The 26,857-nt window shown below is 35.4% G+C and overlaps 1 protein-coding gene across 10 annotated transcripts in view; it reads right to left on the bottom strand.

The window, feature by feature from the left end:
* The window catches only part of EPHA5 (EPH receptor A5), a 417,840-nt gene that overhangs the window by 294,417 nt on the left and 96,566 nt on the right, over positions 1-26,857 (bottom strand). For 7 of the 10 annotated variants that reach the window (XM_072940773.1, XM_006217525.4, XM_006217523.4 and 4 more), the window contains exon 1: positions 6,278-6,576. In XM_072940773.1, coding sequence (XP_072796874.1) covers positions 6,278-6,458 — 181 coding nt within the window. In that variant the 5' untranslated portion in view covers positions 6,459-6,576. Of the gene's footprint in view, positions 1-6,277; positions 6,577-11,525; positions 11,707-26,857 lie in introns of those variants that run through there. The other 3 variants (XM_072940770.1, XM_072940769.1, XM_072940771.1) reach the window with 1 other exon arrangement.

The raw sequence follows: 26,857 nt of genomic DNA on the forward strand, positions 1-26,857 counted from the left end.
AGACAAAACTCACATTTTTTTTAGAGGGTTTTCAAGCATTTTTTAAATGATAGAAATGACTCCTTATGGTTTCTTTAAATTGCTAAAAATAAAAAAAGTCATTAAGAGTATACTGGCATGAAATGGCAGCTAATAAATGTTATAATGCTAAACCACAGAGTTTTTAGAAACTCCAAGTGGTGTACCTACTAAATTACAGTTTTATTTTACGACTTTGTTAACACCTGAGATTCTCATTAGAGGTACTAGATGACAATTTTGAGCATTTAGAAGACAAAAAAAGAGCAGGACCATAATTTTCCACACATTTCACCAAACACAATTCAAATTCTCATATACTTTACAGCGTTCTTTCTTTTTATTTATTTATTTTTAGCTTTACACTAACACATTATATTGGCTAAGAATTGTTTAAGATGGTAATGAAAGAAGTTAAATGGGAATTTAAAAATCTCTACCTCTCATGAAGTTCATTGATTAGAATTACATTTTAAATCAATTAAGTGTTTTCTTCTGTTATTTTCATATAAAATTTTTAAATTGCAGCCATCTCTCATTTTATGTGATCAGAATAAATGAAATGAATAAATCCTACACATGTGAAATCTATAGTGTCAGAAGATGCAAATTTCAATTGTTTTAATTCTCAAGAATACTTGCACCACTATCTATTTGCAATCTGATTTATAAATAGCTATTTCATAGTACAATTTATGGCATCAGTAATCCTTATTTTTATGGAAAGTTCTTTAACACAATACCTTGCATATGTTACCAAATGTATTATAAAAAGTGAGCTGTTGTCCAAAATTTGGACATTCTTAAACATTTTTTTCTTGTTCAAAAGTAAATTTTTGTCTTGTTCAAACACTTTAAAATCTATTTTATTAACTCTGAATAAACAAATGTCTAGAAAGTCAGAAACTAAAAAGGGAAAAGTAAATATATGATAAAGGGAGACTTCCTAAGTACTGATGTTAATTGTTTTGAAAATTAAAAACCAAATACTTAAGAATGGATCATTTACATTTTCAATGAAACTGACAATTCAGATAAAATCTTCATAGTAAATAACGGTCAAATCTTCCAGTTTTCTAATTGTTATATAGTGCTTTGAAAAATGTTATGAATAGATCATGTTATTCATTTCCTAAATCAAATACACCTTACTGAATATACCTATTTTGTTTGCTATTTTAAAGTTATGTATTATTAAACTTTTTGTTTAAAATATGACTATTTTAATCTGCGTTTACAAAGCCTTTAGAATTCATTTTATATTTTAACTTCCTTTGTATACATTCATAGAAATAAGTACACCATTTACTCTGCAATAGAATATATGATACATTTTTAAATGTCATTTAAAAATATCACTAGGTGTGTTTATGTATACAACAGACTAGGATAACTTCTTTGAGGAAATCACTACCTAACTAACTGATTATATAAATTTTGATAAAATAACTAAACATGTATTTACCCAGCAGAGCACACCAGTAGGAACTATTCTGTTTTATAGATAAATAAATACTCATCAGAGATATGAGAACAGCAAGAATCATTCAGTCTCTAAGGTTTTAAGAACTTTATTTTCAGCTCTCTTATTGTTTTTATAGTTAAAAGTCACCCCTTCTGAAAATAAAACAAAAGGATGAATACTGCAATCAATTTTTAACGATTTATAAGCAAGGCTGAATGTTCAAACTTCAGTTAATTTTGATGTTTTATGAAAACTAATATGCCATAATCATCTTTGAACTATTAGATACCTCTGCTAACTGAAGTTCAAGCTATTCATTAGTAAAATGAAAAGTATTTGCTAATTTAAATTGAAAAAATTAAGTATAAAGTGTTATCAATACTTTTTCACAGTAGTTTTTCTTCAGGATATTAACAGCACATTTCTCTTTTTAAAAAAGAACATTAAGCTTGACTCAAAAGGAAAAAATGACTATAGTTAGTTAATATAATCATGCATATTATACTCTATTTTTACAGTCAAAGGTAGAAAGGTTTCTTCCAAATGAAAGAGAAGTTAATTGGCCACTGAAGCAAACAACAAAGGAGATTCAAGTGCTCAAGTCAAAAACAAAAATGCAGTGAAAATAACTAAAGCATAGTCATTTTCTCAACAGTAGCAATACTGAATAATGTTTAATATTTAGTTAAATAGTTTGGGGATGTTTGTCTATAAATAGCATGTCATCTCATTTTGATATTTCTTGTATAAATACTCTAAATGGTCACATTTTGTAGAGCAGAGTAGTAGTAATACAAATAGTGGCAAATAATACATTTCTTAAGCATAAAAAAATGAATCCATTTCCCATACCGGTTATTCCCTTTGTGGGCTTAAATAAAGAATTAACAATATTTAAAGTGACAATATTACAATAATGTTTTCAACTGATGGAGAAATACCCATTAGAAATGCAGGAATTGCCCAACCTCTTCTCTGCCTAATATGAGGAAATGAAATCCTCTTACAAGTTGCCCTGACACCCAAGAAGATCTTTGTCTACCTCAAAAAAGGCTTAAAATTTCAAGACCCAAGCCTCTGCTCTCCATTCATGGTTTATAAAGTAAAAAGCCAAAACTCTTCATGGTGCCTTCCTAGTTCCAACAATCTATGATTCAAATAGGGGTAATGGCTCTCTTTTTTTGCTCAGTAGCATCCTGGTGAGGGAATAATTTTACTGTCCTTTTTCTATAGGGTCCTGCTTCTTTATCTAAAAGGAAATGAATTACAACCGGATGACAAGACCACAAAACAAAGCCATTTAGTTTTACAAATCTATTATGTTGTCCAATCGTTTTATGGGCCTGGTTCTATTACAAACCATGAAAAACCCTTAAACAAACTTTCTTCCTTTTCTTTCTTCCCACTGAAAACAGTTACATTTTATGAATGTTTTTCAAACAGTTAAGCCCCTCACATTTTCCCCTTACGTGTGTGCTTCTTTCCCCCTAGAGCCCCATCCATCCCACTTTCTCAAACATACAAAACATTCAGAGACAAGGAACTGGACTTTTCAAATACAAACTGCTGACAACTGTCAGAAGCACTTTACTGGGACATTACTGACTGTAGCTTCAATGAATTAAGCTTGATTCACTGCGGGTGAATCATTTTCAATGCAGAGCTGTTCAGCAGTAATTGGCCAAGAATCCCTGCTGCGAAAAGCACTTGTCAAATAATGCTTGTTTACAAATATATCTCCAGACAGAAAAAGTGGCAGTTACTGAATAAGTCCAGGGCCACCTCCAATATTCATAACAGTGGACATGCTCCTCTTATTAAATCTATTAAAATTTTTACTTGTTGATACACTTGCTAATATTTGTCCTGCTTGATCATAGATAAGTTTTTTGTCTTATATATGCCTTGGATTATTTTACAGCGAAAGTCTTGTGTATTACACTGTAGTTCAAAGGTTTCTTCCACACGTTATTTTATGCCTAATGTGTGTAATAAGACAAAGATATATTTAGCTTATCTTAGAATTCAGTCTAAAGAGTAAGTTTTCCTCTTATTGTTTATTATCCAGTGTATTCCAACATTCATTTCATATCAGTCCAATATTCTAGATATATATTTTATTTCTTCTGTTCAATTCTGTTTATTTATGTCTACCAAACTTAAATTTTTAAAATGACTGGAATACCAATTATATATGTAAACTGATATTTATTTCTATCTGCCTCAAATTTTTTTCTCACATAATGGAAACATTCATTTCATACACATATATGATGTGTATATACACTACAGTCTGAGAAATATCTATAGGTATCAATAGGTTGCAGAAAGCAAAGTGTATGAGAGCAAGTTATTAATGGAGTCAGTGCACCCACCAAACCTTTCTGCCCCTGATCTTTCAAAGTCCCTCCAGAAACAGTCAAAAACAAACTTAAAAACTCGAGGCTGAATCTTTAAATAAACAAATCGATTACTGTTATAAATATCTTATTTTTTGTTCTTTGATTCAGAATAGCAGTATCATGAGGAAAAACAAAAAGGAGAAGAACATAAATATTGAAGGTCTGGGATGATACTAATGGAAAGATGGGAAACTGCATTGGGCAGAGGTGGGATGCGTGAGATGAAATATGTACACAGTAAAATTTTTTTCTAATTAGGTAAAATAAAGACTTACAAAATGTGCCTCAGATAGACATGCTTTTATATTTAGTGTCTTCAGAACACTGGGTGGTAAAGTACTGCTCAGCTCATTGTTGGTTAGAGCCCATCTCACTAAAGCCCAAGTTTTGCTGCGTGTTCCACTCACTGGGGAAGGAAAACACAAGTTGTGGTTGTTAAGTCTGTAATATCATCCAGTCTGCCTTCCACAAGACTCCAGCTTCGCTTACAACACCTTAGGAGACCAGTGCTATTTCCTTGCTTCCATTTCCTTTAGCCTCTTCCTCCCGGAATAGCCTCTACTTCTGCTCCCATTTAGCGCCACCCACCCAAAGACTTCATTTCTTCCCATTCTCTAACCAAGAGCTACTTACTCCCTTATACCTCTAGATAAGCCCCTTCCCCATCACACCTGGGGGCGGGGGGAAGGTGGGGAAACTGAAACCTAATGGGAACACGAAAGGATAAATTATATTACTATTACTATTACTCTTTAAATCCAAACCAGTACGCCCCTTTCAGTGGAGTAAATTGATAAAAGGACGCCTAACCGTCATAATCCTTCAGACTTCTAGCATAATTAATCTAACACGAGATGTTAATAAAAGGACTACGGCTTCAGAAAATACTTTTTTAACTTTATCGGGAAGGTAAAAAACGCAGATTGCTTGGGTTAAGCATGGGAGATGGTAGGTAGGTAGGTAGGTAGGTAGTAGGTAGATAGATGGATCTACGTATAATTCTTAAATCAGGTTTTTAAAAATAAATTTAAAGGTTAAACAGAGAAGTTCATGGGGTGGGGTGAGTTGTCTCGATCTGCCCTGCTTTTCACACGGTTGCTGGGGAGCTGGCAGCGTTCCGAAACCAGCTCAGCGCCTTCTCCTATAGCCAAGACACAACCCGTGCAAGTCACGAGGACACACACGACTCCGCCGCGGCTGCTTCATCTTTCCCGTCCAGTGTTCCCTGCCCCACGAGTGGAAGGAATTTTCGAAGTTGCTGTGCCTCACGCGGGGGATGTGGAGCCCCAAATCGAAACCCCAGTCTTCCAGCCGAGGGGGTAGGGTTTCCGATGTTTTCGTGGTGGAGCTGAGGGCTCCTCGCAGCCCTGACCCGGATCTGAGGTGCTGCCCCCCACCCTAGAGAGATGCGCCTTTGAGCGCTGTCCGGCCGTGTGAGAGGAGGGAGAGGGAACCCGCAGGCCGAGGGGCTGAGCGCAGCTCCGAGAGTCGAGAGCGCCGCGCAGGTGCTGCTCCCGCGCCGGCCCTACTCTCCCGGTGCAAGGCGGGGACAGTCATCTGGGTCCAGAGCGCAGGATTGGGGGTGGGGAGGAGAGCTGGGGACTCCAGGATCCGTAGCGGGGCTTTTCCCTCACGGAAACATGGGGAGACGTGACCAGAGGGTTTCCGCAGCACCCTCCTGGCGGCGACACCCCCCCACCCTCCTCCCCCTCCCGCGGCATCCCACCTTCTGCTTTCTTCCACTTTCGCCTCAGTGTGATTATGAACCCCCAAAGTGAAGGGCACCCCACAGTGTGGGGCGCCTTTCGTCCTACGCCATTCCCCTCCCTCGAGAAATAACGGCTCTCACCAGCCACCCCGGAATAGCAGCTGGTGATGCCCTAAATAACACCTCCCAGAAGGCACTTTCTCTCAAAATAAAAGCATTCAGCCACCTCCACAACGTTTCCCATCCCTGGCCTCAAATAACGGTTTCTAAAAGCCCCACCGCTCCCGAGATCCCTGTCACTGCGCTCCAAACAGTTCCCAATCCTTCAAGCCCCGAATATCACTTCCACACGCGCTCCAAGTGAGGCACAGCCGCACCCAACCACCCAGCGAGGGTCTCGGAGCCCTTTCACCCCCTGGCTTCCAACTTCCCAGCCCCCCAGCCAGCTTCGGTCCACTGGCAGGTTCGTCGCCGAGCACTCCGCAGCTAATGTCAAACAATGCAACCAGAGAAGGCGGAGAGCGAGGGGAAAAGCTAGCGAAAGCGGAAAACAAATGTTAGTTCGAGACGAAGGGTGCGATTTCATCCGCGGCAGCCGCGTCCAGAGCGCTCAGACCCGCGCTTCCAGGCCCCGCCTCGCCCCTCCGCCCGGGGTCACCGCGCTCCCCACCCCCACCGCTCTACCTTCGTTGCTGGGGCTGGCCAGGAGGGTCCGGAGTGCGGCGCACAGGAGAAGGCACGTCCAGAGGGGGGCCCTGCGAGGTGCGGAGGAGCAGCCGGCCAGAGACGCAGGGGTGCTGGGGGCGTCGCCGCCACCGCCCGGGGGCCGCCGGCGTCCCGCACCCCGGGGCCCCGAGCCCCGCATCTTCTCCTCGCCGCCTCCGCCGCCGCTGTCCCGCGCCGCTCAGTCCACGGCTCACGGCTCCCGCCTCGCGGAGGGGGCAACAGAGGCTCGCGGCTCCTCCTCGTTCCCCGTGAGCTCCTTCACCTTCTGGCACGCGGCTCGTACAAATGTGGGAACCACGGATCCTCCGAGAGGGCTGAAGTTTGCTCCCTGCTCCTCTCCCGTGGGGTTCAATGAAATACTAGTTACGGTTGATAGTGCAATTCGGGACTGGACTCAAGGGTGCCGAGAAGGTCCCGCGTCCTGTTCCTTGCCTCTTTAGACTTTTAAGGACTGGGGGCTTTGAAATGTCACTGGGAGGAAGATAAAGGCTCCTTTTCAGTCTTCAGGGCTTAAGTGGACGAAGGTGAGGAAGACAGGTCATCTGAAGTCAAGCAGAATTCCTCAATAAAAAAGAGGAGAAAAAAGCAGGGCGGCTAAGGAGAAGAGGAGAGGAGTTGGGAAAATACAGGGTGGGGAAAACACGGGAGAGGCGAGCAAAGGAAAAGATCCAGAGAGTTCAAAGAGGCAGGAGGAAATAGCTGCGGGCTGAGCGACGACGAGGGGAGGGACTGACGGCGGCGAGCGGACAGGAGCGCGGAGCCCGGCGGCGGCGGCCCGGAGCTGCTGCGGTTCCCGCTGCTCGGGGAGGAGGCGACGTGTGAGCGGCTGGGCCGGCGAGCTTGAAACTGCACCGCCACGACGCGCTCCTGCTGAGTCTGGAGCTCCGTCGTCTCCTCGGCCTCCCGGCTCTGCGCCTCCCACCCTCCTCCCTCCTCCTCTTCCCAGCTCCCCCGCCCTCTGCTGCTCGCAGCCTCGCCAGTGAGAATCTACTGTAAGTATGAGTTGCTTAGACGAAGTCACACACCCACGGGGGGAAGTAATGTGGAGGCTGCCGTGGTGAGTGTTGCCTAGCGGTCTCCGGGAAAGGCGCGTCTTCCTCCACGGATAATTAGGGCGAAGAATTCTCCTGACAACGCCTGCGAAGACCGGGGCTCCTGGGAGGCTAAAGGGAAATCGGCCCGAGTTAAGCAGCCAGCCCGTAGAGAAGCGGGTCCCTTGGTTTGGCATGTTGCCTGCTGCCCATCACAGGCTTGTGGCATCAACAACCTTGTCGTCACACAGCCAAGCATTCGCAGGCTGTTTTGGTCCGTGGCTAGTTTCTTAAACTATCCCTCACTGCTACTGACCCTTTCTATTCTTGCAATACTTTGGTAGCTGGAATGGGATAATTAGTCAATATTTTCTTCAAAGTAAATGGTAGAATTTCTAAATATAGAGACGGTAGCTATGATTGAGATTGCAGGAATCAATGAATTTGGCTATTGAGTATTGTGCTGTCCCAGATACTTTAGGATGTGATGATATAATTCATTAATTTCATTGATAGAATGTTTTATGTTTTAGAAATAATATGATATGCAGATATATGAGATTAATTCTGGTGAAATTAGCACGGGTCAATTAATTTCAAGATTTTTTAATTAATTACTTTAATTTCTTGTCTTCTGCTACATTGAGAGACTTATAAACAATTAAGAAAAAACGGTTTAAAACAATTAACTTTCCATGTTTCACCTCTATTATGTCTTCTCTTGCTTTATTATTTTTTCTTCAATTTTCTCATTCTTTTTTTTTTTTTTCCAAAGAGATACTGCCGAAGGGCAGTTTTAGTATACTGGCATTAAAAAACAGACTGCAAGCATCTACAAAAAAAGTGTGATTTTAGAAGAAAGGTATCTCGTTTAATTTGGTGTATAGTAATTACAGTGAAGATTAGGTTTGCACTCACATCTAATAAAGGCGAGTCTGCTCACCAACTTTGATATCTAGAGCCCTGTTTATCTTCACAATAAATTTATCATAATCTTTAGCTGATGACATTTGTTTTTTGTTTAAATATTTGCAATAAAGATGAAAGAATAAAACAGCAGTGATGCAATTTTGTAAAGAGGTGGAAGCTCATCTTTGATTTTTTTTCCCTGAAATGTTTTGGCACCAGAAATCTAAAAGCAGCTTCTTTTTATTATAATGTGCTCCAAATGCAAGAAGCGAATTTAGAGGAATGGCAGTGAATCAGTCTTGCAGTTTGGCAAAAAGCCTCACAGTGAGAGGCAAAGCTAAAATTTATGTTTCTATTTGAAGACCATTCAGAACGTTAGCCCCTCCTCCCAAATTTACAGTTGAGTTACTTAAAAATATCTAAACAGAATTATCTAGGAAGTTATCTAAAGCCAATGAATACATAATAATGCTATGTATGAAACAGGTCATTAAATGGGGTTTTGAGCTTGTTTTACTTCTATCAGCCTCAGTATTCTCATCAGTAAAATGAGGGATGTGGAGAAGAAGATGATCTTCAAGTCCCCTTTTCTTCCATATCCTTTGCATTTCTGTTACTACTCTGTTCATCTAACTCCAATTATTTACTATTGACTGCAAAATTACCAAATTTCTTCAGCCTATCATTGAAAGCCTTCTACTATAAAGCGCTCAAATTTTCAACTTTATTTTACACTAAAATTTTGAATTCCCTGTTTCCTAAATCATTTCATAGCTCTCTGCTTTTACATCTGGCACTCCACTCTACAGAAGTTCCACCCTCTAAACATGTTTAACATTCCCCTCATCCCATCCTGTTACACACATCTCTCATCTAAAACCCTACTCAGTGTCCAAGGAGAGTCAAGCATTCAAGACTGATGTTGTCTCTTCTAAGAAAGAAGTGATTTGTTGGTTCTCCTTCTCCAGGTACCCATAGCTTTTTGCTTTATGTCAGTCAACACACTGACACTATCTCCTGCATGAAAATCTGGAACAAATTATCTAACTGTATCTATGGAGATAAAGAGCCAAAATTTAAACTAGGTATGTCTAAGAAAACCTGGGACACTGTTCCCTATAGTGGGGAATTACACTATCTCTCCTTGTCATGGAACTGAGAATACAGAATGCAAAGTACTTTGTATTCTCCACCTTGAATAGCAGCCATCTTTCTCATGGTTGTTTAATAATATTTATTACATATCTTTGGAAGAATGAACAGCTGTCAAATGAAGCCCCAGGGATGTCAATGAAAGTCATATTTTGGTCTAATGGAGGTTAATCAGAGAAGACAGTGAGGGTGGTTTGGCTTGGGCCTCAATCTCAAAGGAAATCTTATATTTGGCCATGTGTTGATTTCTTGGCATAGAAGTATCCTTAGCATACTTACATTAGATGGTGGCCTTGCATGAAAACTAGGTTTGTCTTTTTACTTCATACTACTGGTTTGCACAAAGGCTACAATGTTTGCATTTCTCATTGTTTGGGATAACTACTATAGCTTCAGAGTGGAGAAAGTGGCTGGTATCTCTCTAAATCTCTGCTTGGATCTAGCCTTTTGTACTAAGCTTTCATGAAGAAAAGATATTCAGAATACCTTGATAAGACACCTTGAATGGTTACTATACTATAAAAGGTATTATAGTTAAATTCTGTATATTAATAGATCTAAATATATCTTCACGGCATTCAAGTAGAACAAAAGCAATTTTATAAACAGACTTGCTAGTATTTACTGAAGATTTGCTGTGTGTGAAGCATTATGTGATGTTTGACATTAATTATTTTGCTTAACGCTGACGTTTCAGCCATCATGTCTGTGTAATTATTAGCCCCGTGTTAATGATGAGAAGACTGAGGAAATGAGATTAGGCAACCTGAGTAGTCCAACAGCTGGTAAGATGTGGAAATCTTAACCCATGGCACTAACTCCATGTGGGAAAATTCGAATATAACAAAAGTAAAGAATAAATTTGATAACCAGTTGTTCAAGAAAAAAGAGGACTATCCAAAAGTTCTGCATAAATGGGAACAGTTAATAGATAAAAATATTACAATTTTCAGGTTTATTTAAATCTAAAAGGAATTAGCCAAATAACATAGTATGGGTCAGATAAATGAATAGAAGAAAACAAGAAAAGAAGGCTCCTAAATGAGCATTACATAGAGAAAAAGACTGTCTCATGTACACAAAACCATATACATGATATGTTTGTATACAAAGGAGACAATGGACCAAATCAAGAAAATAACAAGACTGAGGTATGTGGACAGATAATATTAGCACAAGCAGACGGCAGGAAGCTCACGTAAACCATGGTAGAAAACACAAGCAACAATCTTTATAAAAATAATCTAAGTAAAACTCCATAAACCAAAGAACATGTTTCCTAAAATATTTAATCTTAGCAGTTTTTTACATAATTGTTTTAAATGTCTTTGTCACTTTGCTACCTTCTTTCCTTGGGAGAATTTGGAGAAAAAAAACAAAAGCCAAGCAAAATTTAACCCATGGTAGATTTTAGATATGAAATGATAGGATCTCCTAATGAAACTATAAGATACTCTGATGAAGTTACTTCTTCAGATCCATGATTTCCTGAAATGGATACATATATGATGATGTTAATTATTTTGATCCCAAAGGTAAAGATTGATTAAAATATATTTAAGTAATCAACAGTAGCTCTTGAAGTTCACAACCAGGTTAATGCTGACACATTCATTATTTTATATGCTGCATTTTAATTTAATTAAGATTAAAAAAGTTTCATTATTATTTTGTTTTTTAAGAAAAGTTTTTAAAGTTCTAGAATCCCTTCTCTCTATTAATGGCCCATGTTTTTTACCTAACAAAGTTAGATTTAATATTATTTAAATTTAATTATCAGTTGGGTATTTAATTTTTAAAATAATGAATTAATAGCATTTTAATAAATTAATGAGGGTTTAAATATATAAATTCTTTCATTACTTAACAATACATTAAATCATTACTCATCAGAAACTTCACTTATTAAACAGGTTCATCATCATATTCTGGCACTCATTTTTTTCTCTTTTCTATGAATATTGAGAATAAGATAAAATCCTCCACTGTCTCTGAGTATTAGTAGAGAGTTCTGTAGTGAAGAATAAGAAACAAGATATTCAAATAAATTACAGTGATCTGAGAGCTACTGATTCTTATCATTGGTGGTGGCGGTTGGTTTATTCTCTACTCACCCCTACAGCACAGTGCTATGATCGCCCACGTCGTGCGGGACTAGGAGGCCAAGGCTGCTGACGTCGATGAGGAGCCACACTGACTTGCCAGGTAGTTCGTTGGTTACTCTTTGCCTCCAGCGTCTTGGACAACTGGCATCATATGAAGATGCAGATGCGGAAATAATAAGGACTCTCAGGGCTGAAGAAGGAGGAAAAGTATGCTCAGAAAAGTCACAAGACTGAAGTGATACATTGTGAAAGTGACTCACTTCACTTAAATCTCCAATTTTCTAACTGTCTTCTGAACTCCAGAAGTCTTTGCTGATATGTGAAAAACTAGCTGTATGATTTTTCATATTCAGAGAAAGGTTTTTTATTAAATTCAGCTCAAATACTGACTTGAAATTCATAAATAATCCACTCATATAAGAACATATTTTATAATGTAACTAGCTATAGTTTGCTAGAGGGGAAACTAATATATTTGCCCAATAACATAAACAAATAAGGGTTACATTTGCAACCCAGCTTTTGATAACACTGTTGATTGTCCATGGATCAGGCTTCTAGGCAAAAATTGGCAGTGATAATCTCAGGTACTCTCATACTTGGTGTGTGAGAAGTAAGTCCAGAACATTTTTTGTAGGGTGGTTTTACAGTATCATTGTGCCTTTAATATGTGGGTAGCTTTACATCCAATAATTACAATTATTAAATTTAAGCAAGTTAATTAAAATGGACTAAAAGATTAAACATAATATATTTTTAATGGCTTAAAATCACCAATACTCTAATATTCAAAAGAAGTGATAAATACATCTGTATAATAAAACATCATGGAGCCATTTAAATGCTTGGAAGAATGTGTACATAAAAAGGTAATTCTAAAATATCAAATTATAAAGGCATATACAAAGTGGTTTTTTTAATGTGTAAAGTTATGTGCCATTAATGACATTCGTATATGGTGAGATAATTTCTACTTTTTATTTTTGTGTTTTCTATTATTAACATTTATTATTTATTTAACAGTAGAAAATTATAAGTAAACAAATTTCAGAAGAAAATGTGCATGCACTTATGCACACACACAAAGAAAATAAAAGAAAGAAGGAGAAACAGAGGAATAGAAGAGAGTTGAGATGGTGATAATGAGTAACCTTATAATACCCTAAATTTCTAAAATAAAAAATTTTAAGTTAGCCCCTGCCCCTATTCTAAAAAGATCATGTGTTTGATTTAATCACTTTTGTGGCATGTCAACAATATTTCCAAGTATTCTGACAATTCTGGGAGGCATACTTTCTGTTATATACATCATGTTTCGATGCATTTCCTCCTGGAATCTCCATTGCCCCCAGTTGGTTGATGGCCGTTCTGCTCCTGTCTTTTTTCCACACTGGCTTCATAACTGGCAACATCCCTCTTCCTTTGCTACAAAATGTGTAGGCTTTGAACAGCAATTTTCTTAAAATACATGAAAAGAGAGGAGGATTTTATCACAGAATCAGTAAAAATTATTATTTGACTTGTGAAAATGTGAAAATGTGAAAATGTTAGCAGTGGTTTGTAGTAAAAGTAGATTCCATTAAAGATACTATCAGGTCTTTTGGGCTATAATTGAAAATAGATTTAACTGTCAGTGCTGATTGCCTCTGAGAAAGAACATGACCCACTAAAAGGGCTAAGCATGAACATACGTTACAAATCAAAACCTTGGTTTAGGTCCACCAATAATTGTTATTGTTAAGACTGAATTTGTTTATCAAGTAGAAATTAATAAAAATATGAAAATGGGTGTATATTTCATAAATACATATTTTAAATATTAAACACAATTCTTCTAGAGAGCACAATATCTAGGTTGAAATCAAAACTTCCTTTTCTTTACCTTTACAAAATATCTTCCCAGTATTACTGTGTCTTAGAATCAAATTCCATTCCATGTTTAGAAAAATTTAAAAAAAGAATGAAGACTGGATAAAGAAGATGTGGTATATTTATACAATGGAATACTACTCAGCCATAAAAACCGAAAACATAACGCCATTTGCAGCAACATGGATGCTCCTAGAGAATGTCATTCTAAGTGAAGTAAGCCAGAAAGAGAAAGAAAAATACCATATGAGATCGCTCATATGTGGAATCTAAAAAACAAAAACAAAAACAAGCAAACAAACAAAAACAAAGCATAAATACAGGACAGAAATAGACTCATGGACAGAGAATACAGACTTGTGGTTACCAGGTGGGTAGAGGGTGGGAAGGGATAGACTGGGATTTCAAAATTGTAGAATAGATAAACAAGATTACGCTGTATAGCACAGGGAAATATACACAAAATGTTATGATAAATCACAGAGAAAAAAATGTGACAATGAGTGTGTATATGTCCATGAATGACTGAAAAATTGTGCTGAACACTGGAATTTGACACAACATTGTAAAATGATTATAAATCAATAAAAAATGTTAAAAAAAAAAAGAATGATAAAAAATGCCCCCAAAGACAGAATAGTAATTTCCCCTTGGTACTTTAAAAAATCACTTTCAAGCTCTGGCTCATGTCTTGTGTGTGAAGCCTTCCTGCAGACTGACACGGTGGACGAGTCTAAGGACAGAGGTTTTTGTAAGCCCCCAATGGGAGGTGAATAGTAGTGAACACTAGTACCTTCAAAATGTGACAGAGTCCTAGAATGCAAATTTCTAAAACATTGCATTTTCTCTTAAGGTTTTGCCTGTCAAAACTATTTTACTAAAAGTGAGTTTTTGTAGAAATTTCATTTTGAAATAATTATAGATTCACAAGATATTGCAAAGGAAGGTATAAAAAAGTCATGTGGACCCTTTCCTATATCCCTAAATCTCCCCCAGTGCTAACGTGATAAACCTATAATACAAAATTAAAACCAAGAAATTGACATTGGTACAATTTATAGAGCTTATTCATGTTTCAACAGTCATACATACACTTTTGCACGCGTGTGTGTATGAGTGTATATGTCTATGAAACTTTATTACATGTGAATGTAGCCTTGTATGACCTCCAGGAAAATTAGGATACTCGTACCATCACTGAACTATTGCCTGATGTTATCTCTTTCTATCCACACATATCCTCTACCCTATCCCCTGGAAACCACTAATAAATTCTCCATTTACATTATGCTATTTCACAATGTTACATAAGTGGAATTGTGTCATATGTACTCTTTTGAGACTGGCTTTATTCATTCAGCATAATTTTCTTGGATTTAGCCAATTTGTTGGTATATCAATAGCTCATTCCCTTTGACTGCTGAGTACTATCCCATGGTATGGAGGTACCAGTTTGTTTAACCATTCACTCATCAAAGGACAGTTGAGTGGTTTCCAGCTTTGGGCTACTACAAATAAAGCTGCTATTTGTGTACAAATTCCTGTGTGAAAATAAGTTTCACATCTTTGGAGTAAATGCCCAAGAGTACAATCATTGAGCCCTGTGTTACGCCAATTTTCATTGTTAATTTTTTAATGATATGTAATTTATAGCCCCTCTCATTGTACCTCGAACTTATTTGACAAAAACAGGATGAATCAGATCCAATTATATAGTAAAGCTCTGTAAAAAGAAAATACTAGGACACAGAAAAATGTTCAACATGTACACAAAACAGCAAATGAAATAGCCAACAGAACATTAAATTAATAGAAAAGAATATTTGAAGGAAAAATTTCAGAAAATTAAATTCATATCTTGATATACAAATTCTATAACATTTCTATATTTAAACTTTAAGTATCATAATAATAGATAATTATCTTGATGAAATAAGTCATACACATTTTACTTCCTTGATTTATTCAAAATATATTCTTCAACATCATTCTTTCTCCCTAAAAAACTTGTTTTAGACTCTCAGCACATATTTCAGTACTGAATGAGTAACTCATATCACTTTGTCCCAAACTGACATTTCAAAGAATGAGTCCAAATACACTTGCAGAGATATTTTTGAGTTCATTCAAGCTGAGCAGTACTTCTTATCTTTTGAAATGTCAGGTGGCTGGTTTCAGGAAAATAGAAATACATCTCTTTTTAAATATCATCATACATGTGGGCATAGAATTATGGCTTGATTTCTCCAAGCACACTGTGGGAAAATTTTTTATTTGTGTGTAAAGGTTTTCTTTTCCAGAAAAAAAATATAAAAGCACTAGATAAGTAAACATCAGCTATCTTAATTATGTTCCATTAGCAGTTTTACTTGAAGTCAATTTTTATATCTTCCCATTTTGGATTTTCTAATTGCTTTTAGTGGATTAAAATTTTTATTATCATGTAGTAATGCAGTAATACAAAAATTCAAGAACTCAATGATGTAGACCAAGTATTTTTAATAGAATATTTGAAACCTAAATTTGACATTAAAATATTTTATAAAATTGCAAACAACTACATAAAATATTTTTGTACCTTTAACCACACATGAATACATTTTTATGGCTCCTATATTTGCTTAAAAGTATTAAAAAATACTGATGAATTTGTGCATTGTATAAAGATAGCAGATAGAACTCATGCATCTGCTGTAGATTACCTCTAAAACTCTACTAAAATTATTGACAAAAGGATTTAAAAAACAAACTAATTTATAATGAGCAAGAAAACAGAAGACAACACAAAAATATGTTGGGAGATAGACTGCAAATGGCTCAGTGATAATCAACGAGGCCCAAGAATGCTGAATCCTAAATTACCAGTTGGAAAAACTAATTTGTTACCTGATTTTTACCACAAGTTCCAAAAAGGCTCTTCAATTCACAGCATTAGATAATTCTGATAGTGGAATAATGGGATAAAAATATGAGTTTTGGTTGAAGGATATTTCAAAAAGAATATGGATTCCATGTCTGTGAGTCTGTTTCTGTTTTGAAAATAAGTTCTTTTGTCTTATTTTTAGATTCCACATTTAAGTGATATCATATGGTATTTTTCTTTCTCTTCCTGGCTTACTTCACTTAGAATGACAATCTTCAGGTCCATCCATATTGCTGCAAATGCCATTATTTTATTCTTTTTTATGGCTAAGTAGTATTCTATTGCATAAATATACCACAACTTCTTTATCCAGTCATCTGTCGATGGACATTTAGGTTGTTTCCATGTCTTGGCTACTGTAAATAGTGCTGCTATGAACACTGGGGTGCATGTGTCTTTTTGAATTAAGATTCCCTCTGGATATATGACCAGGAGTAGGGTTGCTGGATCATATAGTAAGTCTATTTTTAGTCTTTTAAACAATCTCCATATTGTTTTCCATAATGACTGCACCAAACTACATTCCCACCAAGAGTGTAGGAAGGTGCCCTTTTTTCTACACCCTCTCCAACATTTATCATTTGTGGACTTTTTAATGATGGCCATTCTGACTGGTGTGAGGTGATACCCCATTGTAGTTTGGATTTGCATTTCTCTGATAATTAACAATATTGAACATCTTTTCATGTGCCTTTTGGCCATCTGTATGTCTTCATTGGAGAATTGCTTATTTAGGTCAAACTTATGGTTACCAGGGTGGGGGAATGGGTGGAAAGGGATAAATTGGGAATTTGAGATTTGCAGATACTAATATACATATAATCGATAAACAATGGGGGCATACTGTATAGCACATGGAGCTATATTCAATATTTTGTGGCAACTTATGGTGGGGGGAATAAAAAATGAATATATGTATGATCATGTATGACTGAAGCATTATGTACACCAGAAATTGACACAACATTGTAAACTGACTATACTTCAATAAAAATATATACACACACACATACAAAAAAAACAAAAACTAAAAAAAAAAAAAAGAATTGGATTCCAAGATGCTCTTCCTAAACTATGCAGTTAGGTAAATTGCCCGCTTCCTTACACCACTCATACCAGGAATCTTATTCTCTGATTAAAAAGGTAAACAGAAGGCCTCTGATCTAGTTTATATCAGGTAGAATGAGATAAGAATAGTGTCCTGCATATTATGTTATATTAGTTGCCTATTGCTCTGAAATAAACTACACCAACATTCAGTTGTCTCAAACAACATTGATTACCTCACAGTTTCTATAGATCTGGGAACTGGGTAGCTGGATTTGGTGCTTCATGGTTCCTCAGAGGCTGAAATCAAACAGTTGAATGGAACTGTAGTCATTTCACTGCTTAACTGGCAAAAGATTTACTTCCGAGCTCACTCACTTTGTTGTTGGCAGGATTTGGTTATGTGCAGCCTCTTAGTCAGAGGCTATCCTCAGTTTCCCTCCATATGAGTCATTTCAACATTACATCTTGCTTCATAAAAGGAAGCAAGTCCAGAAGGTGAAAGTGTGCAAGCAACACAAGGGTTATAATCTTTTACAACCTAATTTCCAAAATTATATTCTATAGCTTTTGCCTATGCAATTCATTAGAAACAAGTCACTAGGTCAGCTCACACTCAAAGAGGAGAGGATTACACAAGGATGTGAATATCAGGAGGTGAGGTTATGGGAACATCTTGGGAAGTGTGATCACCACTCATGACTTGTGTTTATGGAACTCCAGGACTGCCAACCTTCCTTTCTCACTCAGCTAAGAATCCATGAAACAGGAACAAGACATAAAAATGAAACAGTATAATAAAAGAGCTTTTGAAAATTAAATATATATTATTGAAATTAAAAACTCAATAAAAGGGATGATTATACAGTGAAGAAAATGAAGCAACAAGACAAAAACCTGAGATACAGTGGAGTGAATATAAGAACTTTCAGAGGACTTGTCAGAAGGTCAAACATTCTAAAAGAATAATTCCAGAATAGAAAAGAGAATGAAAGAAAGAAAACTATCAATGAAATATTTAAAGTAAAAACACCTGAAAATGAGGGATTCAAGTTCGCATATTGAAAACCTATACCCCATACCAAGTGATTAGTAAAATGGATAAAAATAGAGTCATGCAAAGGTGCTTTGACATGACACTTCAGAACAACAATGAAAAAGAAGAGTCTGTTAGCTCCTAGAGAGAGAGAAAAATGTTACCAAAAATACACATAGAAAGAATCAGAAATCAATCATTTAAGTATGTGAAGAGCAACTCTGGATAATAGAACAGAATGGAATAACATCTTCAAATTTCAGAAAAAAAAATTTCCAACCTTAAATTTTATATCCAGCTGAATTATCAGTATGTGTGAAGACTGAATAAATTTATATTCCTTTGTACCTCTAATTCAGCTTTTCTTAGGAAGATACTGGATGATGTCCTCTACCAAAACAAGGGTATAAATCAAGATGTGTAGATTTAGAACATGTGTCTCCAGCACTAAGATAAAGTAAAATAAAATTCTCAGAATATGATCAAGGATGATCCCAAGATGAGATGTGTATTACAGCCATGGAGGCCAAACATTTCTGACTGGAGAAATCAGACTGTTCTTGGAAAGATTTCTTTCAGAGGATAAAACTGATAGAATGCCAGATGCATATTAATACAAGGAGAAGAGTAATATAATAAGCAGATTATCTGGAGTTATTTTATTGATAGATAGGAAAAACAGGACAGTTATTCAGGGAAAATATAGTTTTAAGGAAAAAAACAAGTAATCATATGATACTTCTTGATCTGTTGATAGCATTCACACAGTGGTAACAACATAAATAGTAAATGTAGATCTAATATTTCGATAAATAGGAGTGATGTAATGGTTATAGAGGGTGATGATGAAAGAGAATAAAATCCTTACTTTTATTATTGCAAAATCAATAGATAACATATAAACCTTAAAAAGTGAGATGCTGAAGTATGTATATGTTACTTAGAGATACAGTGTTACATACGAAAATAATCAGCTAAAAGTGTCAAAATTGTTGATTTTGGAGATAAAGATGTTAGGGACAGAGACATTGAACCACTGTTTCATCAATAAGCCTTATAGAACTGTGAGTCTTTAAATTATACCCATGTATAACATTCATTAAAATACAACTGAAAATATCATTTATGTGGTTTTAAATATTTCACAAATATTTAACATAAGTAGTATTCTTCAATTTGTATTTTTAATGTCAGCATTATATTTACAACTCTTATACATATCAATAAATATGCATCTCTTTCAGTTAGTCATATAGTTTCACAGTATTCTGATTATAGATTAATGCACAATTTGGTTATCCATTTTCTACCACTTTTGGTAATGAAATAGAAGCTCTTGCATGTGCTTTGTGTGAGTTTATTTAAATTTACATATTTAGAAATGGAATTGAAGGATTGTAATATTAAGATATTGCCAACTTGTTTTCTATAATGTCTGTAAAATTTTTCAATTGAAATATTGCAAATTTGGCAAGGGATGAATATTGTTACTTCTTCTCCAAAGACTGTTAAGTCATTCTCCTTTGACAACTGATTTCTGAGAAAACTGTTTATTGCTAAATTCTATAGTGACTTTATTATTATATTTCTATATTTCTTTATTATTATATTTTCTCTAAGGAGTTCATGGAGTTTTCTTCTTTTTTTCTATGCAACAATAAAGACACAATTTGAGGCAAACCACTTTAAATCTTTTTAGCTTAACCTTAATGAAATCACAAGAACGACTGCTATGAAGGATTAAATATCAATCAGTACTAGGACCTGGGTTTATGTTTGTTTGTTTGCTTGTTTGTTTGTTTTGAGTGGGACACGTTTTTCCTTTAGCTGAATGAAAAAATTTTTGATGGTATCCTGAGTATCAATTTAAATTAAAAGCAAAGAAACAATAAACTTTGTTTTAGTTATGAATAATTGAAATTATCTCACTATTTTATTTAAGCAAAAAGCAGTTAACTTTTAGTTAACAACATATTTTAGAAAGACCTGCATTGAAGTAAGCCACAAAAAGAAAGAAAAATACCATATGACATCACTTACATGTGGAGCCTAAACAAACAAAAAAAAGACAAATGAACTTATTTACAAAACAGAAACAGACTCACATAGAAAACAATCTTATGGTTACTAAGGGATAGAGTGTGGGAAGGGATAAATTAGGAGTTCGAGATTTGCAGATACTAATATATATAAAATAGGTAATAAGTTCATACTGTATAGCACAGGGAACTATATTCAATATCTTATAGTAACTTATGGTGAAAAAGAATAAGAAAATTAATATATGTATGTTCATCTATGACTGAAGCATTATGCGGTACACCAGAAATTGACACAACATTGTAAACTGACTATATACATCAATAAAATTATATATACAAAAATATTCTAATGAAATTGTGCATGTGTATAATTACTATTCACATCTGCATACAACTACTGGTAAAATTGTAATTGTGTTCGCAAGTGTGGGCTGAAAAAGCTCAATGCCTAATGAAGATCCATTTTCAAAATTTTTACAGTTCTTTCTTATAGCCATTTCTACTGAATTTTTCATTGCTTTTAAGTCAGTTTCAGCCTCAACCTTATAGTCCAGTCTGTTCACATATGCCCAAGATTGGGAATTGCTAATTAGTGCAGACAAGTTTGTTTATTCATTCTGGTTCTTCATCAGGTGTTTAGGTGTTCTAAGTTGTCAGAATTTTACTTGGAGTTGTAAAGCACTTTCTTTGCATTCCTTATGTCTGAATTCCAGTTTTCAGATCTGAAAGAAGGAATTCAATTAAAAGACATTTTAAGGTACCCAAAGCACAGTGGTATTTCAGGTCATGCGTCTTCCAGAAATGAAGTATCTGTAATTTGGGCAGCAGTGAAATGAAACTATTAACTGTTCCATGTTTGTTAACCTGAAGCATATAAATTAATGGTAACATTATCACCGAATGAAATACCTGCCCAGAGCTATAGGACACAGGCATAACAAATCTTAAATACAAACTGTGTATCTGTGAAAGAATTGATGATAGCTAAGTCCAACTTGTAAAGCTGGCAAAGATTTGTTTGTTTGTTTATGCAAAGTGCCCTGCCTGTCCGTGGAATGCCAGCTGGAGAAGAAGATGCATTCAGCTCATGACTCAAATATTTTGGAAGTTCTGTTGGAATTTACATTGACTAAGAATGTTGTGGGGAAATGACTCAGCCTAAAGGAAAATTGTGTCTAATTATGTACCTTCTCCCAATCTTTCCATTCTATTGTTCAAAACATCACTGTCTTTAATTATTTACATATGGATTACTTGAAAATCATAAAATTATTTACACTATTTGTAAATGTAAGGCAGCAGAATTATGTTATTATAAGCATTATTGGTAATAGATGGTCCCAAACCTCACTGCTTCTCCTATATTTGCTATTTAGTGCAAAATATACAGAGGAAATAATGCTGACAAAATTTCTAAATAGGCAGGTGCTGAGCACTGTTCTTTCCATCATATAGGAAAGTTAACCCTAGAGCTTTATCTAGACAAGTGGTCCCCAAAGTTTTCTGATAATACATCCCACCATTAAAATATTTTTGGACAAATATCCCCAAACATGTTTATTTATTTATAAACTGTTTATACCTACTTCTTTACTAATGCATTATCCTACATTGTAAACCATCACAAAACCCAGAGGTGTTATAAATGATTAAATTTATTTTAAAGATTTTTATTAATTACAGATGTACATTTATACTTCAAATTGTCTTTTTGATGATTTAGAAGTTTTCTGCAGATCTCTTCTTATGTCATTTAGACCATCATTGTTTTTGTCTTGCAGGGTAGCCTACCAGAAAGTTGAACTTGATTGATAAGCATCAATTTTGCCATTTTTGAATATTTGCTCTTGTTTGGATTATTAATCATATATTATCTTTAATATACATATACTTGGCAGAAATCTTTGTAGGCTACTTGTCCCTTTTAAGAGTATTGTATTCATTAAAACTATAAAACATATAGTGTGTAAGGCCACTTGCATAGCTGTGCACATGCAAACTTCAGTAAGTCAGAAAATGCTAAGCAACTAGTATGTGACTCTGTCAATCTCTCCAGGATGTGGAACTTCTACTCTTTACATAGGACACAATGCATGCCACCTGTGACAAGTGATCCCCTAAGGACTAAGCAAGGAATCAATGTCAGTTTATATATTCAAACTCTCCAAGGGACTGCCCTCAGTTTGTAGATAACCTCCTCAGACCAGTTGTTTTCAATCGTGGTGTACATAGCCTGGGGTTATACGATACAAGCACAGATGGTTTTAAAGAAATTAATTTCTCACTTCCCTATGGATTCCTTCCTAAGGCTGATAAGGTTCCCGAGTCAAGCAACTTCTTTTCTACATCTCCTTTCTCTAGTATATTTATCTCCGCCATATATAAAAAGGAACATTTCTCACCCATCCCAAGGCTAATTACAGTATATTGCTCCATAATGTAAAACTCCCCAGGGTTTTACACACACACACACACACACACACACAGACACACTCACACATACACAATTCACACTCACACATACATACACAGAGGATAAACTATATATATATATTGGTGTCCCAGCTAAGAAAAATGATTGACTAATGACTAGAAAACAAATACTTTTTCAGGTGTTTTCCAACTCAGATTTTTCAACAGAACTGACGGAGAACCAACTTTAGTTGTCAGATGACAGATTATTAAATAGTTTTAAATGAGAAATCAGCTTGGTGATTTTTGGTGCAAATCTCAGAAGGGGTTCAAAAAATTGAGTAATATGCTTATAACAAGTCTGTCTGAATCTATTTACTTATATGAACTTAATTTCTTTATACTCAAAACTATTTTTAATAAAAAATTAAAGAATGGAATGGATGTTGAACTCTGTATTATTCTCAAAATAAATAATATTCATCCACGGATATATGATAGGAGATCTTTGATCAATCTGTGTTACATTTAAATGTAGTAAAGATATGCCAATCTAAAATAATTTTTAACATTTATTGCCTTATCGTCATAGGAAATTATAAAATGATTTTCAATTTAAGCACACATATTATTTTAGAGAAATAATAAAAGACTTTCAACCAAAGACTTAAGTGTATTATATACTTTCTAATAAAATTCTGTGGAGGAATTGGGAGTGAACATTATCTAAAGAAGTAAAGACTACACAGTATTATGCTTGTCCATGTATTTCTTTTAAATTAGTAATATTGTGTTTCAAATCATTCTTACATTTAGATCTCACTGGATGTAATTAAAAGACTGACATAACCTGTCCATTTTAAAATGGCAATATAGTGAGGCAAATTTTCAAAATTTTAGCTATTTAACTGTCAAACTGAAACTTTCTTGAAAATACTTCTTTTAGTCTAAATTATTATAGGGGATATATGAGGAAAAAATACTTCTGAGAGACACTGCTTTAACCAAGCACTATCATTATACCATCAGCCTATATCAGAAGTTAATATTTTTGAATGGTAAGATTCAGTCAGATTTTAGCCGGTAGGTAACAATGTCCTGGTAGGAGAGAGGAGGAGCGATGGAGAGAAAGAGAAAGAGAGAGCGAGACAGGCAGAGACAGAGAGAGAGAGAGAGAATAAATATGAGAGAAATGACAAGAGGGTTTTTAGATTTGATGTTAAAACAATAGTTATTTATAGGCTTAATTACTCATATGCCCGAATGCAATCAAAAATAGTTCTGTATAGTGTCTACCTAATAGATTATGTGTTTGAGGATAGTCTTCTATGTCAAAGTGAACTTTTTAGGAACATAATTACTTCATTATAATTATTATTATTACTAATACTACTTTAAATGTTACTACATAGATGTTTAGGGCATAAGAAAACTGACCAATTTTTTATGGGTCATTATAGGCCGCAGACTATAGGTCAAATTTGTAAGGCTGTGTGTGATTTTCTTATCCCTTCTGGATATGCTGACAATGATTACACTATCTTTAAAAATCATTATTTTTTATTCATAAAATCTTGCTTTCATTGATGCTTCCAAATAGTCCTAGGTAGCAAATTGCTATTTTCATAACATATTTTCTCCACCTTAAATTAAGAGGAAAACTTCATTTTAAGCTCTCATTGTTTCTAATTAGTAAGAAAAAAAGTTTTTCAATAAATAAAATCACAGATGCATAACATATATTGCATTTTAGAATAAGGACATAATGAGCCAGCATTATTCACTTAGAGAATATGGAAAAAATGATTAAAAATAATTCCATTATCCAAATGCCATGATCTACATTGCTGTACTCTATGACTGGGTAGGAAATCAGAAAATAAGGAATTTAATTCAAAAGGTATTCTTTTAATAAAAGATAGAACATTTTGTTATGAAGACTTTGCCCCAATGATGTTTACTGAAAAACATTTTGATGAGACAATTTTTATATTTACTTTAATAGAAATATTAAAATAAGAACAATAGCATAGATGATATTGGATGTTTCATGTTTTCTTTGTGCTATCTACTTTATATATGCTATTATTTCTTCTAATATGTATATTCTTTTGACATTTCCTTTGTGCTTCCTACTTTTATCTAATATGCATGCATCTCTATGTTTTCTCTATTTTGTTTTTCTTCCTGGTCACACAACTTGACTGTATATTTCAGGCTGCTTTTAGGTGATGTGTGGCCACTTGACTTAGGTCTGAAAAGTGAATAGGAAATAATCAGCTCCCCTTTCTGTAATAGACAATAAACACATTTCCCTTCTCAAGATGCCCAGGCTAAGCTCTTGCCATCAGTTGGCTGAAAGGAGAGGAATTCAAGGACTTAGAGGCTATCAAGACCATGGTCTGGAAGGATCCTGGGAGTCCAGATGACTGTGGAGAGCAGGACCCCCATGATGGTCTGTCCCCTCTATGATGTAAGTGAGAAATAAACCAATTGTGTAAAACCAGTAAGATTTAGCAGTTTGCTTATGAAATCAGTTAGCCTACTCTGGCTGATATATCATGTTGTGGATGCCTCTGAGCCACTGGTTAAGTAATACAACCTTACCTTAGGTGCTCATCATATCAAACCATCCTTCTTCTCATTGCCAGGATAAATTTTATATCAAAGAGCTATGCTATTATAGTTCCCATTATGACCTTAACTCCCTCAATATTTTAATGTTTGTTTTCTTCACTTCCTTTTTCATGATTCCCTCATTTTGGAGTCCCTGCCTTTTCCTCTCTCTACACAAATCTCAACTTCTAGATTCTGGTCAAGTTCTGCACCCTCTCTAATTCTTTCTTGACTATCCCCATCCTTTTTTCGTGGTAGGCCCTCCTCCAAAAAAACCCCAGTCCCATCTCCTATCATAAGACCCCTACTCACATTGTTTTCCTCCCTGCTCTTTTTCTGATACACCAAGCTCATTTATCCTAGTGCTTCTACATTTATTTACCCTATTCCTGAAATTCTCTTAACCCTCAAAACCTTCATAGTTTTCACCCTTATTCCACTCAGATCCCTTACTTTGTGACATCTCTTAGAATGGATTTCCCTGATTGTCCGTTTAAAATAGTTCTCCCAAAGGCTGTCACTCTGCATCCTCCTTATTTTGCTATATTTTTCCTCATATTTGCAATGTTATCTGATATTTGATGTATGTGTTTATTTGTTCATTTTTTTGTTCCCATCCCTAGAATGTAAGCTTGCCTGGAGTAGGGGATTGGTCTATCCTACAATCTGTGTCTAGCACCTAGAACAGTGCCTGACATATAATTGGGGCTCAGTAAGTATCTGTTCAGTGAAGAGATGAATGAATCAATGAAGCACTCTTCTGAAATTTTTTATTAATGCTAGTTAAAACCTAAACCACTTTTGTATCTTTCATAAGCATTGCCTCATTTGAGCCTCTCTCTCCTTCGCTCATGATTTCTCTTTCACATATTTGATTATTTAGAGATGAACACAATGAAATTCAAAAGTACACTGTTATAAAACTGCAGTAGTAGAAGCAGAATCCATGTCTTTTTACTCTGGACCCGGAATGATTACCACAATGATATATATATACCATCAGATAGTATGGGGGTTGAATCTTAAATATAATATGTAATCATTACCTCTTTAGTATTTGCCCATTATGTTAATATGTACTTCCTATAACTACATTGTAACTTTGTTGAAAGAAAAGATCATATCTTAATATTATAGTAAGAGTTTGCATTTGCTCTTATATTTCCATTGATTTACTCATTTGTTTGTTCAGAGAATAAATTCCTTGTAGCTTAACATAGTATTATTTAAAATTTTTACTTTAAATATAACATGATTCCTTGATTACATGCCACATATGTTCTACATATTAAGAACTATTTCCTAGCCTTTGTTTAATTAAAATATACACATAATGAAACAATGGCAGTGTTTTAATGTTCAGTGGACAGCAATAAAAACTCAAAGCTCTTACTTG

Source organism: Vicugna pacos, chromosome 2, assembly GCF_048564905.1.
Source record: "Vicugna pacos chromosome 2, VicPac4, whole genome shotgun sequence".
NCBI classification, from domain to species: domain Eukaryota; kingdom Metazoa; phylum Chordata; class Mammalia; order Artiodactyla; family Camelidae; genus Vicugna; species Vicugna pacos.